Source organism: Muscardinus avellanarius, assembly GCF_963383645.1.
Source record: "Muscardinus avellanarius genome assembly, chromosome: X".
Lineage (NCBI taxonomy): Eukaryota > Metazoa > Chordata > Mammalia > Rodentia > Gliridae > Muscardinus > Muscardinus avellanarius.
Window position 1 is genome coordinate 97,834,768 of NC_137792.1, and position 20,603 is coordinate 97,855,370.

General features: G+C 42.7%; 1 protein-coding gene across 1 annotated transcript in view; it reads left to right on the forward strand.

Annotated features, from left to right (window-relative positions):
• The window catches only part of COL4A6 (collagen type IV alpha 6 chain), a gene marked incomplete at both ends in the record, with an annotated part of 330,422 nt that overhangs the window by 283,304 nt on the left and 26,515 nt on the right, over positions 1-20,603 (forward strand). The window contains 15 exons of the mRNA XM_080718967.1: positions 112-156; positions 620-673; positions 1,440-1,509; positions 2,520-2,627; positions 3,905-4,045; positions 4,939-5,043; positions 7,501-7,661; positions 8,191-8,370; positions 8,877-9,060; positions 11,353-11,406; positions 16,608-16,679; positions 16,952-17,059; positions 17,944-18,165; positions 18,557-18,718; positions 20,314-20,484. Of these exons, the coding sequence (XP_080575093.1) occupies positions 112-156; positions 620-673; positions 1,440-1,509; positions 2,520-2,627; positions 3,905-4,045; positions 4,939-5,043; positions 7,501-7,661; positions 8,191-8,370; positions 8,877-9,060; positions 11,353-11,406; positions 16,608-16,679; positions 16,952-17,059; positions 17,944-18,165; positions 18,557-18,718; positions 20,314-20,484 (1,837 nt within the window). The remainder of the gene's footprint in view (positions 1-111; positions 157-619; positions 674-1,439; positions 1,510-2,519; positions 2,628-3,904; positions 4,046-4,938; positions 5,044-7,500; positions 7,662-8,190; positions 8,371-8,876; positions 9,061-11,352; positions 11,407-16,607; positions 16,680-16,951; positions 17,060-17,943; positions 18,166-18,556; positions 18,719-20,313; positions 20,485-20,603) is intronic.

Here is a 20,603-nt window from a genome sequence, read left to right on the forward strand (position 1 = left end):
TAGAAGCCACTAAATCCTAAACTCAATTGGATAGCTTTGTTATGTAACTCTAACAGCTTTTTCCAGTGCTGGGCTATTAATCTTTCTAAGGTGTGGCTGTTCTCTTTACAGGGTCCCATGGGTGCAGAAGGAGTCCCAGGCCCTCCAGGGAGACAGGTATTTTGGTTACAGTCAGTAAAGTCTTGGTGTACAAAATCCAATTCAAAGGCCCACTTGCTTTACTTAACATGGACAAATGAAGATATTTCTTATAATGCAAATTATCCATCTCCCTTTAATAATATAATCTTTTAATTATAGCCACTATCTTTTTTGTTTTCACCCAAGAGGATGAGTATCAAGTGTCACATTGCCATGCCATTAAGTGGTCATATATCTTCAACAAATTATCAGGAACTAGCAAGGCTAGCCTGCTGATGACCTTTGTACTTCTTAATATGCCCACTCACTGCCTAGCACTATATTGCTTTCTTTTATATCTTCCAGAATCATGTAGAAACCACATATACCCCGAATGCTAGACAAGATCACTGCACTATTTGCTCTGGTCTAGTCCAAAGACCAGCCTATCTTATGTATGTATGCTTTGAACTTAGTGGTACCTATCTTTCTGTCACAGGGCGAGAAGGGGACCCCAGGTTTTCCTGGACTTAATGGATTTCCAGGCATTAAGGTAATGTTGGGAAGTGAAAATATAGGGTTTGGAAGGAGGAAAGATAATTACTATTAATGTCTACATATAAAATGAAGTATTTTTAATATTCCATTATTTAGATTCACTCGTTTCTCAAGAAATGCATGCAAACTCATTTAAATGCACAGAGCTAATGAGCATTCCTCAGTTACTATCAACTTTTAGGTTCTATTTTATTGTTTTTAAATTCTGTACAGACAATTCATTCCCTTATTGCATGCATCCAGGGCAGAGAGCTCCTACCACCCACCCTGGGCATTCCACTGTTAGCTCATTCTGCTGCCCAAGTCTCTCTTTGGGAAGAATTAGGACTCATTTGACTTCCACTACCTGACATCATCCACAAACAAGGGTAATGACAGCAGCAGAGTCCCCAGCCTGTTGAGAGTGGAAACTAAGTTGAAATTATGCCCCTCCTCAGCAACTCTTGGGTATGGCCATGTTATCTATGTCCATAATATATTATTCCCCAGGCCCAGAAGCAGAATAACCTTAAACAGTGTTACCAAACAAAATTGGGATCTCTTGTCCTGTATTTGAGTGTTGGGCCTCTGACCAGGCTTGTGTCACCTTCATCTTAAATTCACTGGACTTTGAAATTAACCTCTGGACTAGCTGGCCCTGGAAACCAAGGTTCTAAGAAGGAGAAACTTTTCATTATCCTGGACATTGGCATTGAGGACACATAGATCTTGGGTGATGAGGTCACAGAAACATTTGTGTTTAATGTATTTAATCTTTGCAGGGCGAAAAGGGAGGCATTGGTCTTTCAGGCCCAGATGTTTTCATCGATGCGGGTGGTGCGGTAATCTCAGGTGCAATTCTTTATTGATTTGACTGCAGAAAAAAACACAAGGCTTTAAATTCCATATCCACTGTAATTGTTAATAAGATACTTTGCCAGTCACTGGATTGCTGATGCTTACAAAAGGCCCCTCGTGGGCCCTGAGCTTGGGGATTAAAACTAATTCCAATCTCTTAGAGAAGCCAAGCCCAGCCTCCCGTTTTTTGTGTTGGGTCTGGCAAAATTAGAATTTAGGCCTGCCAAGGTGGAACTTGGTAAAAATTGTTCTCCTGGTGATGTTTGGGAAAGGATTGATGTCCTTCCCTGCTGGGCTGGCTTCAGGCCTATGATATGTGATTCTGGCGGTCTCACGTAAGTGATCCTATACGTATGCATATGCTTGCCTACTTCATAGAAGTGGAGGGGTATCTTTGGCTGAGGGGGGTTGTTTTCAGACCCTCAACAGTATGATACTTAGAAAGTTTGTCTCCATATTTTCCTTGTCCTAGCTACTGTAAGTACCTAACTCTTCCCTCTGTATTTTTCAAAGTTCCAGATTCCCAGTGTCTTCAGTTACTTCTTACTTGACCAAAGACTTCTACTATAGTGGCTCTTCCACTTGGATCTTCTAACTTACTCCTTTCATTTTATCCTTTCAGGTCCATGTCCTGCCTGACATTAATAGTTTACAGTGGCTTCCTGTGTTCTGCTCCTAGAAAACCTACATGTATAACATAAATAGTGGCTTTGAACATCTTACCTGGATGGTGGACATTTGGGGCATTACAGGAAATTAGTAGAAGAATCTTCCTAGTACTTGCCAGATCTTATCATGAAAATAAAGCCCTGGCAAGACCAGTTCTGTACACTAGTGCAGCCTTTGCTCCAGTAGGCCCATTGTCTAGTGAGGCCCTTAGAATATGGGAGATCGAGGAAGAGCAAGAAAGGGACTTCTAGACACAGGGAATCTCCTTTGGGCATTTGGTGGCATTCCTGGGCCTCCATTGTGCTTGCTTACTTTTTTTTTCATTGCAATGCCAGGTTATCCTGGAGATCCTGGTGCAAAAGGCCTCCCAGGCCTTAAAGGAGATGAAGGCATCAAAGGCCAGCATGGCCCTTCTGGAATCCCTGGCCTTCCAGCATTAACAGGTGAAATAAACTAACTCGTCTTTATCACAGATCAATCCTCTATCCATTCTGGTAGACTATAGGTTCCCTCACTGCCAGCCCAAAGCTAATGTTTGCAGGAGTAGGGCCTGGATAATCAGCTTTTCACTGACTTAAAAAATATGTCATAGCTGGACAGACAATCCCAGACTGTTGTGTGCAACAAGCAGAGGCCTTAAATGGGCAGTTGAAGCCTTTTCACCCTTCTATGGTCATGCCATCCCAGCTGATGCTTGCCAAGAATGTTTTACAAAAGCACACAGGAATTGAGCTTGCTGGTTTATGCCTGTAATCCCAGTACTTGGGAGAATAAGACAAAAAGATCACAGGTTTGAGGACAACCTCAGCAACTTAGTGAGACCCTTAGCAACCTATTGAGTCCCTGTTTCAAAAATAGGGCTGAGGATGTAACTCAGAGATAGAGCACTCCTCGATTCAATACTTATAACCACCAAATTAAAAAAAAAAAAAGCTCAGCCAGGTGTGGTGGCACACGCTTGTAATCCCCGCACTTGGGATGCGGAGACAGGAGGATCGCGCAGGTTCGAAGCCAGCCATGCTGTCTTAAGAGACCCTGTTTCCAATTTTTTTAAAAAAGTATAAAATAGGTCTGGGAGTGTAGCCCAGAGGTAGAAGGGTTTCCAGGAACCACGCTACCACAAAAAGAAGGTCAGAGGAAATTTGTACTCAGTCTCTAATCTTAACAACTCCAGCACTTACTAGTTCCAGGATCCTATGGGTGCTACCCTGGAACCAGTCAATCATCAGAGAAGCATACCTATATGACATTCTATAGTGTCCAGCATAGAAGAATATACTAGAGTCTAGGTGGTAGTTCTGTCCCAAATATAAAACTTCAGGTAATATTTTTGAAGTAAAATTTTCTAATTTTTTGGAGATGGCCCTCCATACAGAATACCTGTCCTTTGAAAGAAGCTACTTGGAGGAGGTGCAGGTAGCCACAGCATCAATGTGGAAAACAATAAGTCGGAGGCTAGAGACCCAGGTTCTCCTCCAAATTTTGCCACCAAGAAACTGTGCCCTTAACCATGTGTCCTGTCTCCTCTCTGTTGGACCTCAGTTTCCCAAGAGGCTAGGCTAATTGATCCATAAGGACTTTTGTAAATCTGATGCAAGAGAAGGGCAAATGTTTTCCCAAAGTCTTCCCTTGAATTGTTTCTCACATTCACCACTGATTGGAATATCTCTGGAGAGCTGAATGAAACAATGAGCATTTCATTGTTGGCTTATCTTTCCAGGTGTGCCAGGTGCCCTAGGACCTCCAGGATTTCCAGGCCAGAAGGGAGATCAAGGAAACCCAGGCCATACCACAATTGGAGCAGCTGGCCTCCCAGGCAGAATTGGTTTGCCAGGCCTACCAGGCCCACCAGGCCCACCTGGTAAGTTGTGTTTTTCCTTATTTGGTCTTGAGATGCAGGTGTGATCCAGACTACAGAACAGTCATGATATTGGAAGGTGCATCTCACAAGGGGAACAGCTGAACCAGGACACATGATAATTTCAAAGGGATACAACCACAGTGTTCTTCATCAAGGAAAAAGCAAACTAGGGTTGTCATGCTGATCAAACAGCATCCATTTAATGCCTTGCAACTTCTGTACCCATTCCCTTTCTTTACTTCACTGTTCTCAGTCCCTCAGCTTTTGACTTTTCAGCTCCTTGGAGAAGCAGTTTGGCTATTTTGAGTATCCCCTGATCCCCGGGGCTCCAGTTGGGGGGGAGGGGGCTGAGACTCTTAGAAAGGAGAATCAGACCTGAATTCTCACAGTGGCTATTAAAATACTACACATGGTAGTTGGGGTATAACTCAATAGAACATGCCTGCTAGGCACAAGGTCATAGATCTGATCCCCATTACTAAAATAAATGAATAAAAAGCTACAAAAGGTCTGTTCTCCTTAGATATTACACCTGAGTATGAGATTCCATATTCTGAGAGAAAGATTAGAAATATTTCACAATATGTCGGTACTCTAAATCTCCTGACCCCTCTAGCCTGCAACTATTCCCTTTTTGTCTGAAGAGGGCTTTCTGGGTTAGATATTGGGACAGCTGACTTTCAAAGCCACCTTGTTCATTTTTTAATGTGCATGGCTACTATAATGTCTGGAACATAGTAAAAATTCTTTAAGTATTAGTAGAGAGAATTTTGCCCCCGACTTCAATACTTTTTGTCTTTGCTCTGAGTGTTCAGCGTCAAAAAACCCAGGCCTTTGTGAGTAAACTCCACTGCTGGTGCATGCATGTGAGTTTTTAATTCTTTTTCCTACAGGTACACCATTTAAGACTGGAACCTTACATGGCATAGAGCCAGGATTTCCTGGTCTCCGAGGAGAACGAGGTGCAAAAGGAAACCCAGGCCTCAAAGGAGCAAAAGGTGATTCCCGCCCCCCATGAATTTCTTTGTCCCTCAAACGCCTTAGAGAGGCTTTATGGGGAATGAGCAAGCTAACAGTCTGTGGAACCTGAATGGAGATAATCTTGGCTCTTGAGCAGGGCTTTGATCACAGAATTGCTGAAAGTGCTCTAAGTCTGAGGCTGGCAATTGAGGTCACTGAGGACAAAGTGGTTCTTGGGCTTCTCTTTCTACTTCCTTCAACTACAGAAGCCATTGCTGGCAGTCCAGGGTGTTTACGAGCCCAACCCCTCCTTGTTTGCAAGACTGAGGCTGGAAGCTACTTATCATCACTTTCATCCCGAAGCAAAGGTCTCTGAACAGATCAAGACTTGAGATTCTGAAAAAGCTATCTATCTCCAGGAAAACGATTTGAGTCCCCACTGATGCCAAATAGCTGATCAGTGAGCCTTCACTTGTACGGCTTCTCTCCATCTTGCTGACTTTAGGTCATTTCTATATTCCTTCCTCTAAGGGAAAGATGCTCAAATGAGTCAATTCATTATGGTTGCATCCCAGGCCAGGGTGGCAGAAGAGGTGAAACTACTGGTGAAAGAGAGATTTAGGGATGGCCTAGGGGTTTCAGATATAGGCGATCTCTCCTCCAGAAATTAAGAGCTGTCTTCAGCTTCAAACAGAGTAGTTCTAACTTAATTCTTTCCTTTCTCATTGCTCTGTCATAAAATGGCACTGCCTAAATGTAGGAGCAGTGACCTGTTCCAGACTCTCAAGTCCTGACCCAGTTCAGAAATTTCAGCAGTCTTAACCCCTCCTATTCAGACCCAAGGTCTCTTTGAGGGGAATGGGCATTAAATTGCAAATCTAAACATAGGTTATTAATGTGGGCGCTTCCTGAATCACTACTGCCATGCTGGTATATTTCTCAATACTATCTCACTCCTGTATTTCCATGGGGCCAAAGTGTTTTCTCTAAGTCTAAAATAATGATAGCAGTTCTCAAGCCTATTATCTGAACCCTTAGGAGAGACGATGAAAATTATATTCTGGCTGGGTATGGTGGCACACACGTAAAATCCTAGTTCTTGGAAGCCTGAGGCAGAAGAATCACAGGTTTGAGGTCTGCTTCAGTAACTTAGAAGACCCTGTTTTTTTAAAAAAAAATAGAACTATGTGCTAAACAAGCATATCAAAGTCAATCACTAAGCCAAGCATTGGAAGGAGGGATGGGGAGGGAATGGGGTAGGGACTGGTAAGGGCTAATTGGGTGATGTGTGCATGTATGTCTACACAAGTCTTTTATCCCATTAAGATATATGACTACAATGCACTGATAAAAATAATTTAAAAATATAACTAGAGGTAGAGTAAAGAAGTATAGTGCTCCTGGATTCAACCTCAATACCTCCCCCCCAAATTATATTTGTGGTTCAGGTATACTGACACACACCTATAATCCCAGGCTGAAATGGAAGGATTGCAGATTCGAGGCCTGCTTCAACAACTTAGTGAGACCCTCAGCAACTTATTGAGACTATTTCAAGAGATAAAAAATGTTAAGAAGGGCTGTTAAGAATGTTAAGAAGAATATACATATACTGTACATATATATTCTTTGATCTGGTACACTGGTGCATGCCCATAAATCCAAGTACTCAGGAGAACCCCAGGTTTAAGACCAGCCACGATAATTTAGTGAAATCCTCAACAATTTAGCCTGGTGTGGTGGCACACACTTGTAATCCCCGTGCTTGGGAGGCAGAGGCAAGAGGATCGAGGCCAGCCGCACTGGCTTAAGAGACCCTGTTTCAAAAATATAAAAAATAGGTCTGGGAGTGTAGCCCAGAGGTAGAAGGGCTTCCAGGAACCCCAGTACCACCAAAAATAAAAAATAAAAAAAATCCTCAATAATTTATCAAAAGTCTCAGAAACTTTCAAGACCTGGCTTCAAAATAAAAAGAGCTGGGGTTGTAAATTGGATTTAGAATCCCCCTGAGATCAATCCCCAGTATCAAAAAAGGATTATCAGTTTTACAAAAGTAAAAAGAGGTCCTTCAGGATCTTAGAAAAATTAGACACAACTATGGTGTTGCCATTTCTCCTTCTCCAGACTGTGAGCATGGAAAATCTATGAGTATTCAGACTATATACTAGGCCTCTTTAATAATTCTTCAAATGTTCTTTGCTGAAATCCCTATCATCAGTCTATTTGGCATTTTTCGTGTGTGTGTGTGTGTGTGTGTGTGTGTGTGTGTATCTACACACACACACAGAACTCAGGGTAAAAGACATTTTGGTGAAGAAAATCATTGAGTAACTCAGATTACAGTCTAGTGGGTGGTTAAGTAGTTCATTGGAGTTTCTTCTCTGCAGGTCTTTTGATTCCCTCCAAGGCAAGTCTTTCAAGTCACAAGTAACCACTATCGGTCTTCCTCCTTCGAAAGAGGGCCCGCTTTTTTCTTTTGTGTGTTTTTCTTCCAGGGAACTCGGGGGTTTGTGCTTGCGATGGTGGTGTCCCCAACACTGGACCACCTGGAGAACCAGGCCAGCCTGGGCCACAAGGTCTCAAAGGCCTTCCAGGCCTTAAAGGAACCAGAGGTGACCCAGGCTCTGGAGGTGCACAGGGCCCAGCAGGGCCTCCTGTAAGTCTTGCCACACTTTGTCCCTGAGAGAGCAAGGTGAACTCTCACTCCTTGCCAGTCACTTTTGTAAAAGCACATTTTAAAAAGGGATAAGCTAAGCACAGTGGTACATACCTGTAATCCTGGTACTTGGGAAGCTGAGACAGGAGGACTGCAGGCTTTTGGTCAACCTCAACAACTTAGTGAGATCCTATTTTAAAAATTAAAAAAATTAAGCCGGAGCCGGACGTGGTGACGCACACTTGTAATCCCAACATTCGGGAGGCTGAGACCAAAGGATCTTGTTTTCCAAACACTGTTCTGGTCCCTAAAGATAGAATTAAGATGAAGTTTCAGTCCTCAAAGATGTAAAATTTTATAAATAAAGGATACAGAAAACAGGCAGTTATTATTCCAAGGTGACAACATAATCAAATGCCCAGAATAGTGCTGAGAAGTCCTCAAGGACCCCTTAGGTCATACCTTTGCTAGGTGCCGGAATGCTATGTAATCTGTATCTCCTGAGTATTTCTTTTTGTCTCTTTGCCAGGGTTTATCTGGACCTCCAGGTCTTACAGGTCCAAAAGGAAAGAAGGGTGAACCAACTCTTAGTACAGGCTCAGGCATTCCGGGGGAGAAGGGTGACTCTGGCCCCCAGGGCTTCCCTGGTATAAAAGGAACCCCAGGCAAGAACGGAACACCAGGTTTACCAGGTCTGCCTGGCCTTCGGGTAAGTTGATCATTACTGGGTGATTGGCTTCATCAATTTTCACACCTGACTTAGTTGTGAAGAAAGGTCTGGTGGCTCCTGGACCATGAGACAAGGTAGAGCAGAAGGAGTCTGGAACACCTCTGTAAAAGTTCATTGTCTCTTCTGATAAATGCTAGTAACAGCTGACCCATATCATTTAAAAATATTTTAATTTTCCAATAGCTTGTCCCTTAAAGTAATCCAACTGCTTTCTGTGACCTCCAGGGTTGTCATTATCCTAGTTTCCCACCCTCTCTCTCCCCAAGCCCCAATTATAACGTTTTGAAATATAAAATCATCTATAGTAGACAACACTTATTCCCACCAACTGAACTTAGAGAAGGTAGATTTATTATAAGATAGTGAGAGAATTTTAACAGAATACAATGCATCGGCCAGTCATACTGGTTAGCTCTTTCCTATGAAAAGAGGGCTCTTCAGGTAAGTCTCTGAGATGAACTTTCATTTTTTTATGTGTTGTCTAGGGTGATGGCGGACAGGGATTCCCAGGTGAAAAAGGGTCACCAGGACTTCCTGGTGAAAAGGGTCATCATGGTCCAACTGGTCCCCCAGGAATTGGGCTACCAGGGATTCCTGGACCCCGTGGGCTTCCTGGAGATAAAGGAATAGATGGATTACCAGGGCAGCAAGGCCTCCGTGGACCACCAGGTGAGTCATAAAATCAGAGGGCCTTGGACTTAGAAAATGGACCTTTGTAGAGTGGCCATGGCTCAAGTACATGAAATGTGACTAAGACTAGGCGAAATATAATCAATACTTTCAATCCTCTTAAATTTTTTCAAGTAGGAAAAGGATCCTAGTTGTCTTATGATAATCTTAGAAGGCAGAATACAGATTTCATCTCTGCTTAGTGAGGAATTTCCTAATGGAACAGTCTGAAATTTTCACAGAGCTGCCTAGGGAGGTTATGAGCTGGTAATCCATGGAAAAGTTTAAGGAGATCTCAGAGGACCATTTATTCCAAATTTTATTAAAATAGTAAGTGAGGAATTGTAAAAGGTATCCTCTTAATTGTACAGTAATATCAGCAGAGAAGAACCTTTCCTCAATCGATGGAATCTCAGATTGATCAGAGACCCTAGTTGCATCTACTCTAAACCTTATTTGATACCTTAACTTCCCCTTTATATAATTTCTTTTCCTATTTGAATTTCAGGAATTATAATGGTGATAGCCCTGCTTATGTATTATAAGGGTCTCATGCATGCGAATAACTGGTCTTTCATACAGCCAGTATAACGCTTTATCCAAAATTCAGTTCTTTGTTCCACAACTTCTGTTTACTTTAGAGAGGTTGAGACAAGGAGGATCCTAGGTTTGAGGCAAGCCTCAGAAAATTAGTGAGACTCTCAGTAACCTAGCAAGACCTTATTTCAAAACAAAAAGTAAAAAGAGCTGGGGGTGTAGCTTGAAGGTAGAATGCCCCTGCATTCAATCCTCAGTAACAAAGGGGGGGAAAACCTAGATGGTTCTGGAATAAATGCATGGATAAATGAGTGAATAACAAATTACTAAATAGTTTCTCATCTCCTGCCTCTGGACTTCCTATTTAACTCTGCTATGAACATTGTTGCCAATATAATACCTATAACTTGCCAAAAACTTCTTGATACTTTTCTAGTCCAAATTTACAAATGGTCCCATATTGAAGAGAGAATAATATCCAAACAGTTCAACCTGAAATTTTAGAAAGTCTCCAAACATGGACACAACCAACCTTTTCAATCTTATCTCAGACTCTTCATAATAAAATATATTATCTGTACATATGCACAAATATATTCGTTTCCAGATCCAAGAATTTGCTCATTGCCTTTTTCTGGATTACCTTTCTTCTTTTGTCTATATAGTCATATACATATTTCAACAGAAGTCCTACTTCTTCCAATAAGCTTTCTCTCGTCTGATATAGTATATCATTGCTACCTAATTTATCTACCTCCTTTCCATTGATGCTTTTTGCTTTTCTCAACTATATCATAAGTCTCTGGATACTGGGGAAGGTGAGTGACACTTCTTAGCTCTTTTCAACACACCTAGATATTATATACTGTCCCATAGGAGACTAATATTTACTTGCAGCAATAAAAAAGAAAGAAAATAAAGACTAAAGAATAGGACTAGGGTGTAGCTCGGAGGTAGAATGCCCCTGGTTCCATCCCTAGTACCGAAAAAAAAGGTGGCAACTATGAGCTTATATACTCTAAAAATTTTCTGGATATTACAAACATCCCAACTATTTGAATACAGGCTCAATTAATGGAACAAATTCCATGGGATTGTTTCTATCCCAAGTTTTACTACTTCCTAGACACAAAAAGTTCTTGATAATACAACACTATAGTAAGCTGTATCCTGGAAGATGTCTTATGCAGAAACTGTCTGTTGCAGTACCAAGACTTTCAGAACATTTATATTATTAAGAAAATTAGCTCTAAATGATTATCTCTGTGGTAATCAAATACAGTTCCTCAAACCTAGCTTTCTTTCCACATAATTATAAAAGCAAATAACCCACGAGCCATAGACATTTACATTGTATCCATTTCTGTTGCCCCCTCATACACACAACCATAAAAATGCCATCCTAAATGTGCTACCTATGAGCACAGGCTAGGACAACTCTGCATTGCCAGGAAAGGGAATGTAGTCATCAAAAGCCTTTCAACCCAGTGGTGTGAATTATTACAAACCCTGGGCAAGCTGACAATGGGCTGTTTCCAAAAAGGCTCTAGTTGCAGATGCTTATAGTAATCCATCAGCCTGATTATAACTGAACTGGCTACTGTGTACTTGATCCTATATGGGCACCAGCACTCTGCACTCATTCCAGACAACAGCTTTGTTTGGTGGGCATATGTGGACTGCAGACAAGACTTCCCTTCAGCCTCAACAAACTCCTGTCCTGCTTTAATTTTCTTCTTTACTTGATTGGTCTAGGTGATTCCTGCTGCAGGGAAGAGGTTGGTAATGGAGACTTAAACACAAAGGGAGGTGAGAGCTAGCTAAGTCTATTAGTTCTCAGATGCCCGTGCTGGCCAAAGCCCCCCCTCCTTTCTGTTCACTTTTGTCCATCACACTCACAATGGCCTGAGCATGGCACTGGAAGCCCGGTTTGGGGAGGGGATGCAAAGGTGAAAACCATCACTAACCTGCTTAGAGGGCTTCTTAGCATGTACCTCTTGGGGGGAGTTCAGAAGTAAATGAGCATGCAGTCCCTGAATGGAGCTGATTTTCTTCACCACATATGGCTTGGCTGAACTGTATCTTAAGAAAATGCTTTTTGTGAAATTCAACAAGGGTTATAACTTGCCTTAGAAGGTATCTCCAAGGATTCACACTTGTCCAAACTTGATTTTTTGAACCCAGAACAAATTGAAATGCTAGAATCTTGATAACCAGAGGTCCCTTTTGTTCTAAAGATGAAGTTTGGCATTTGTGGTATAAATTCTGAATAGTCCTGTCATTTGTTGCATTTACAAAACAAAACTTGAGTACAACTGGTTTCTGCTGTGTTGAGAAGACTCTGAATTCTGGAATGTCAAGTTAAAGACAGAGATGCAAAGTAAAACCAGATACAAGCTGCGTGTGGGGTGCATACGTTTAGTCCCAGTACCTGAGAGGCTGAAACAGGATGATTGCAGGTTCGAGGTCAGCCTCAGCAACCTAGAGAGACCCTTTCTCAAAATAAAAATAGAAAAGGGTAGGGGTAATGCTCATAGGTAGAAGACCCCTGGGTTGTACCCCTGTTACAAAAAAAAAAGGCAAGTACCAGTATGATGTGAAGTTTTAACCTTTCACCATTTTAAACTTCTGCTCACAGAACAAGCATAGTATAGTGTATAGGACTGGTCAAGAACAAAAATATGACAGAAGGAGTATGTCCTTGATTTCTTGATTTTCTCTAGTTTTTATCCATCTTCCCTTTATCATTATTTTTCTTGTCCTGAAACAGATCCCTGTATTCAGCCCCATCTTTTTTTTTTTTCAATATTGGGGAATGAACCCAGGGGCATTCTATCCTTGAGCTATATTCCCAATCCTATTTTATTTTTTATTTGGAAACGAAGTCTCATTAAGTTCTGAAGCTGGTCTCAAATCTGTGATCCTTCTGTCTCAGCCTACCAAGTACTGGGATTACAAGTGTATACCACCACACCCTGCTGCAGCCCCACCTTTTAAAAGCTTCTTCTTTTTTGCAGTACTGGGGATAAAGCCCAGGGGCACTCTACCTCCAAGCTACATCCCCAGCCCTATTTTTTTTTTTTTTGTCTTTTTACTTTTTGAAACTCACTGAGTTGCGAAGGCCCTTGCTAAGTAGCTGAGGCTGTCCATGAACGTGATCTTCAGGTTTCTGCCTCCTGAAGACTGGGATTACAAGTGTGTGCCACCAGGCCCAGCTAAAGGCTTCATTTTAATCTGGCTGTCACAAGTGAAAATAATCTATGAAACTAATCTCATAAATTGAGGATGGGTGGCTTTACATTTGAACCCAACATTGAGATATTTGTATTTTACCCAGTTTCTTTCTTTTTTTTGTTTGTGCATTGTAGTCATACATCGAAATGGAATACAAGATGGTAGAAGCATACATGCACAGATCACTCAATTAGCCCTTAACCAATTTCCATACATAAAACAATAGAACTCCAATGGTAAGAGATGAACATATTGGACTATTGGGATAGTTGGGGTAGAAGAGGCTTTTCTAGGATTCCTATCATGACACCAGCTCAGAGGCACTTCTTCAGTCTAGTTTAGAGGACCCATGTCTGAGCAGAGAACAGGATAAGAAGCCCCCTCCCAAGAAGCATATCACCATGAGGTGCTTGCCTATAGAACATATTTCCATGATAGGGAAATAACTCTCAGAAATAGCTCTGCCATCTCAATGTCGGACAGGATAGAGGTGTGACCAGGATAGAGGTGAGTGACAGGATAGAGGTGAGTGTCAGGAAGGCCCAGGGCTATGGATATCTTTCCACCTGTGCAAGTATAACTGTTAAAAACTCAAAGTCTAGTTGAAGAAATGTGTATCTGTGCCTATGTATTGCAGTGTTAGACCTATGCCCTCTTCAAGGAGTTTCAAGGTATCTGGTTTTGTAGCAACTTCTAAAAGCTATTTAGGAGCCAGGAATGGTGACGCATGCCTGCAATCCTAGTAGTTGGGAGGCTGAGACAGGAGAATTGTAGGTTTGAGGTCAGCCTCAGCAACTTAAGGAGACCCTGTTTAAAAAAAAACTCAAAGTCTACACCAGGTGTGATGGTGCATGCCTGTAATCATAGCATTTTGGAGGCTGAGACAGGAGGATCACAGGTTCTAGGATAGCCTCAGCAAGTAGTGAGACTCTCATCAACTTATCAAGACACTGTTTCAAAATAAAAATTTTAAAATAGTGCTGGGGGTGCAGCTCAGTGATAAAAATGACCCTGGGTTCAATCCCTAGTACCACAACAAATAATAAATAAATGAATAAATAATAAAATATGTGAGGTCTAGAAAACAGAAAATTGTGGCCAGATGTGGTAGCATCTGCCTATCATTCCAGTACTTTGGAGGCTAAGACATCAGGATTGCAGATGCAAGACCAGTCTCAACAACCTTAGTGAAACCCTCAGCAACTTAATAAGCCCCCTGTTTCAAGAGACAAATAAACTATAGCTGAAGTGTAGGTGTAGCTCAGAGGTAGGATTCCTGTGGGTTCAACCCCCCGCACCAAAAAAAAAAAAAAGAAAAACAGAAAATTGCTATCCTGAATACAAAGCCTGCTTGGAGTAGAAACCAAGAGGTAGTATTGCAAGAACTCTTCTGAATAGTCCTCCTTAAGTAAGATAAGAACATTTTTTTAATATAGTCCCGAGGATTGAACCCAGGGACTTATATGTGTTAGACAAGTGCAAAAAATGATTATTCACTGAGCACACACCACGGTGCCAGGCACTGTGCTAAGTGCTGTTAGCACTATTCCATATAACAATGGAACATATGAGATATGTACTTGATGTTTTGATTATGAGGCTCAGAGTAACCACAGGTAGTCATTAGCAAAATTAGGGTACCAGCTCATTTATCTGACCAATATATTATACTGTTCAATTCCTGGTCTTGGTTTAAGAATAGAACAAGTAAATTAAAAATGCCAGGGCTTCATATTGGAAACTAGAAGTGGAATTGGAGAAGGGATGCCAGCCAGTTCAGTAAGCAAAGCGAATCGTAGGCTGTATACATATTTGTCAGAAGTGCATTTTGCAATTTATTTTAAATACTGGCAAATGCTACAGCAGTTTATTAGGACTGTGGGCTCTATGGTTTAAAGCAGACCTTGGGGGATTGTTTTAATGAGTAGGCCGAACTAATTTTAATTAGCATAGCAATTGTTTGTAAATGGCACTTAAGGGAGCCCACAAATAATTTGTTCACCAATATTTTATTAAACTTCCCCTCTGAGATCTTATAGACATTTTATTTGCATTGTGAATGAGCAAGGAAGAATTTGCTAGGGGAAGGGTTATGCATACCAATTCCAATATTTTCAGTGATGGAATTAACTACCCCTTCTTCCCTGAATAGCAGTGTTGACAGTCTCACATAAGGAACTAAGGGAGGGGTCACTAATTGCCTGCATTGGCCAAGAAAGTGGTCATTAGTGTTTGCCTGGTACAGACATATGTGTACATCTATCCAAAAACTGATAGGTTTTATTTAGTTTTTTATTTTATTTATTTATTCATTTTTTGCAGGTCTGGGGATGGAACCTGGGGCATTTGACCTCCAAGCTACACCCCCTGCCCTATTTTTTATACTTTATTTGAAACAGGGTCTCACTGAGTTGCAGAGGGCCTCACTAAGTAGCTGAGGCTGTCCGCGAACCACAATCCTCCAGGTGTCAGCCTCCCGAATGCTGGGATTAAAAGCGTGCGCCACCACGCCCGGCTCTAATGATAGGTTTTAGTAGACTGCAAACAGTGTATCAAAAGAACCCACTGCTTGGGGCAAAGGCTCATTCCAGGAAAGGGGTAGGTGTGAATTTAAGGAATGTTGGCCTCAAACCATCCAATATGATGATGATGATAATGATTATAATAATAATAATAATAATAATAATAATAATAACAAACCCTTAGTACTAACTGCAAGTACCCATACTAGTAAGAAGTTCCATGTAAGGACAGGGTGAGTAGGCAGTTGCTATATTTGCTGCTGTTCTTTCCCAAGCCACCTCTAGGAAACCTCATTAGGTAATACCCACTGCATAGGTGATTGTTGCCCATTGAGTACCTATGGTTTGATAAGTGACATCCTGGCACTTGGATACTTGACATTCTTATATATTTCATTTTTGCGGTCCTGGGGATTGAACCCAGGAATATTCTACCTCTAAGGTACATTCCCAGCCCTATTTTAGTCTTTACTTTGAAACAGGATCTCACTAAGTTGCGAAGGGCCTCACTAAGTAGCTGAGGCTGGCTGTGAACCTATGATCCTCCTGTCTCAGCCTCCCGAATGATGGGATTACAAGCATGCACCACCAAGCCCGGCTGGATATTATTATCTTTAAGCAGATGAATTGCTGGTAACTCCCAAGAGCTTCTGATGCCATGATTTTTGTGTGGGTTGGGGAGAACTTGATTGTCCCATTAAATGGGATGGAAGTAATGTGGAGCACGATGGAACATGCCTGTAATCCCAATATTTGGGAGGCTGAGACAGAAGGATTGCAGGTTTGAGACCAATCCTAGAAACTTAGCAAGTCCCTTAGCAACATAGTAAGACTGTGTTTCGAAATTAAAAACATTAAAAATGCTGGGGGGTTAGCTAGGAAGGTAGAATGTCCTTGGGTTTGGTGTGTGTGTGTGTGTGTGTGTGTGTGTGTGTGTGCACGCGTTATTGAGTATTGAACCCAGAGGCATTCTACCTCCAAGCTATACCCATATCCCTCTTTTAATTTATTTTTGTTTTGTTTTTGAAACAGTCTCAATAGGTTACTGAGGATCTCACTAAGTTGCTGAGGCTGGTCTTGAACCTGCTATCTTCCTGTCTCAGACTCTCAAGTACTGGCATTACAGGCATGTGTCACCACACCATGTTCCAACTTTTAAAAAAATGGTATACAAGTAAAAAAAAAAAAGCATGTTAGGCAGAAATCTTTCCTTACTCAATGGAGTCACAGATGCATATATGTTACAATTTACAGGAATCATCTTGCCTTGTATTATTCCTGGGTCATATGGTCCATCAGGATTTCCAGGAGCCCCTGGATTCCCAGGTATGGAATGAAGCCAGAGAATACCACTGGTCACAGTTCAAGGGCTATGAGTCAAAGGAAGTAGAGTCTAGCCAAGTAGAATATAAGGATCCATATTTCTTCTGAGGGTGGCCGTGGGGATTGAGGGAATAGATGTGTGCTGGAGACGGTAATGCACAGAGGTGTGAACAGGAGAGAACTGCTAAGAAACTAAGATTCCTGACCTGATCTCACACATCAAACCTTGGCACACTGGCTTTCCTTCTCCTTACCACTTACATTTGGGTTTTCAGGCCCTAAAGGGTCCCATGGCCTTCCTGGGCCCCCAGGCCAGCCTGGATCTCATGGAAATAAAGGAGAAGCTGGAAGTCCAGGATTAGTTCACCTCCCTGAATTGCCAGGTAAGGGAAAGAACTTCTGCTTCATGCGAGTATATGTTTGGATTGTGGTTTGATTTTATACTTAGGCAATATAGAGTGTAGGACCATAGGATGACAGCATATCAGAACAATATGGGCCATTCAAGATCAATTGGGACAACTCCTTAATTTTCAGATGAGGACACTGAGGTCAAGATGGGAAAGACATGTCTTAGATTACAAAACCAATGGTGGCAGAGCCTCTGCCAGATTGTTTCCTCACAAACACTGTGGAACTTTCCTGGGTCAACTCAAAGATCAGAGAAAGAGTTCCAGATCAGTCAGTTCACTTCTACCCCTTCTTTCACACTCTGTTGTTTCAACCCAAGCTTGCTGGGGCTAAAACCACACCAGTGATTCTCCATGTTCCCTGGACCAATAACTGTATCACCTGGGAACTTGTTAGTAATGCAGATTCTCAGCCTGTCTGCAAAAGTGGCTGATTAGGAAGTCCACGGGTGGGGCAAGCACTCTGACTTGACCTAACTGATTCAGAATCCCCACTTGGAATTCATGTTGAGCTACCTTCCCAAGGGCTTATGGTAGGAGGTATGACCGGAGGAATTAGAAAACTTCCAAAGAGATGGAGTTTTCTCCAGGAGACCTCAAGTATCACCTGTGATTTTTAAATCCTCTTGAATCCCAGAAGCAAGTTGCTGAGCTGTGTCCGTGGTCAGCCTCATGGAACTAGAATATTCACCAGGTCACATGATACAGTCTCTGCCTCTGTATGAGTCTCCCAGCAACAGAGACCCCTGACTTTATTAACATTTTAGCTTTTGTATTAGAAATATCTGTCTCAGAGATCTCTACCCAAACCACTTCTAAACATCCACAGCCTTTTATTTTTGCCTCTTTACATTTAGGATTTCCTGGACCTCGTGGGGAGAAGGGCTTGCCTGGGTTTCCTGGGCTTCCTGGAAAAGATGGCTTGCCTGGGAAGTCTGGCAGTCCGGGTTTACCAGGTTCCAAGGGAGCCCCTGGTGACGTTTTTGGTGCTGAAAATGGTGCTCCGGGGAAGCAAGGTCTACAGGGATTACAAGGGGACAGAGGATTTCTTGGAGACTCTGGTCTTCCAGGACCCAAGGGTGACTCTTTTGCTTGCTTATTTAAAAGTCTACAGAAAGCCTCACGGTAGCTGGTATACTTGCATGAACATTTGCATGTATGTGGGTTGATGGACTGATTAGGGGATTAAAATGAAATATCATTTTGTTCTGTTTCTCTTTGGGGGAAATTTTCCTTATGTAGCTTGAGTCCATTTTCCTGTCTTAGTAATTCAGAAGTGACCATAACAAATAGTCAGATTTCTTTCAAAGCCTCTGATTTACTGCTGGGAATAGCAAAACAGCTGGAGCTAAGAAGACAGTGACACCTGAGATGAATCCTGGACCAACCTCTCCAGCTGGAAGTTGGTCTGGTGAGCCAGTCCCTGCCATCGATCCAGGCGGTGATTATCTGCCCCCTCCCTTTTGTTAGGTTTGCATGGGAAGTCTGGCTTGCTAGGCCCCAAAGGTGAGCGGGGCAGCCCTGGAGCACCAGGACAAGTGGGACAACCAGGCCCCCTAGGGTCTGCTGGTCCTTATGGCATCAAGGGAAAATCCGGGCTCCCAGGAGTACCAGGTCTTCCAGGCATTTCAGGTAGGTCCACTGGAGGAAGAACCTCAACCTGACAAACTTCAGCAAGGCTCTGGGCTCAGGCATCTTGAAGGGCAATAATAACAATATGACAGTCAGAATTTAGAATGAGACTTGACTTTCCTAACTTCTCAAGTTTCAAATCTCAAATACTCCTGGAAGTGCCAGGCAGGACATATTGCTGCAATTTAATTTCCAAAATATAAGAACAAATATCTCTCTACCCCACACCTCCTTTTCATTCAGCCTGCTTCCTACCTTCTCGGTTAGACAAATTACTCTTGCTGAAAGAGAGGGTCTAGCCCTTCGCCAGTGTGTTCATTGAGGCTAGGGGACACGTTTTGGCTTGGGGAGAAGCTTGAGCAAAATATGACCACATGCCTCTGAGGACACCTGGCCAGAAAGTGTCTTTCACTCAGTGATGAGACTGACACCTCCTGGTTACAGCCAAGTGTTTACAGCCTGTCTCTTTCTTGCACCGCCTTCCTCAGCCTGCCTTTGTGACTACATCATCCCCTGTTACTCCTGGCCCAGTGACTGAAGTTATTTGCAGAACCATTCATATCCTTTGTATCCCTTTTGTCTTTCTGTGTTTCTGGGATCTTCACATAGGCTGCCTAGGTGAAAAACACAGTGCACAAGCCCTCAGACTAAGACCCCCATGAGGGAATTATCTGATTATACACTATAACATGGCCTTGCTTACAAGGCCAGGGATCCCTGAGCTCATGCTGTGGGGTTGGCTCCCATTGAATTTCCTTCCCCTGTTGAGGGGTCCCCTTCAGATCCTCCCATTGGAATCCTGGGGCTCAGAGCTACTTGATGCTTTTCATTCCATAGAAAGCAAAGTCAGCCACTCATTTAGGTCCTTGGGGGCCCAAATACATCTGTCGTCATTGATTTAATCCTTTGGTTTTTTAATTTCCTTCTTTGTACCTGAACATTCCACTTTGGCAGCAGCTCAGGAGGTTAATCCCATTGACCAACTTAAAGCGTGGTGAAAGACAGCTGGGAATACCTACAAGATCAAATGGGCTTGTGGGTTTCTGCAGCACTTGGCACTAGGGGGTCTTTCAACCTTAATGCCAAGAAACTGGCTGACTTAACTGCTTGTTTGAGGGATTAAAAGGGCAGCCCTGTATCCAAAGCTCCCTAGGAGGCTAGAACAACAGCTCAGTTTTAACCTCTACCTCACCGATTGGCTCAGGAAACAGCCATTGTGGAGTGATTCAGACTAGAAGTAGAAGGAAACTGGAGCCCAGTTAACACCCTGGCTTCCCAGAGCTCCATTCAGAAGCTAAAGCACAAACCACATTCATAAATGGATACGTTTTAGTCATATGGCGGTTGCTATCCCCACCAGCTATTGTGCCGTGCTGGAAGTAATAGCCATTTGGGATGGCACTCTGGGTGGGAGGTGCTAAAGCTCCAGCTAGCTAAGAACCCTGCCTGTTAGCAGTTCGCATATGTCATTGTTAAAGGGCCATTTACAAACCCCAGCAAGCCAGCCAACTGAGAGCTATGGGAATAGAAGGCAGCTTAGATGTAGCCAGAGCCTCATTTAACAGCTATCCTGTGTTTCTCCTGTGCTGATTCAGGACATCCTGGAACGAAAGGTCCTAAAGGCGAGAAAGGTCACCCCGGATCAACTAAAAAAAGAGGTCTACCTGGGATACAAGGCCTTCCTGGATCTCCAGGCATAGCTGGCTTCCTGGGAAGCCCAGGCTTGCCAGGAGTCACTGGGTTGCCAGGCCTCCCAGGCCCAAAGGGTAAGTGAAAGTGATCTGGAAGGCCAATGAAGTGACCAGTACATACCAAAAAGGAACATCCCACTGTCCACTTTTTCTCCGTCCTCTCTGCCCCAAAACAAAGATCAGGGAGGGAGGTT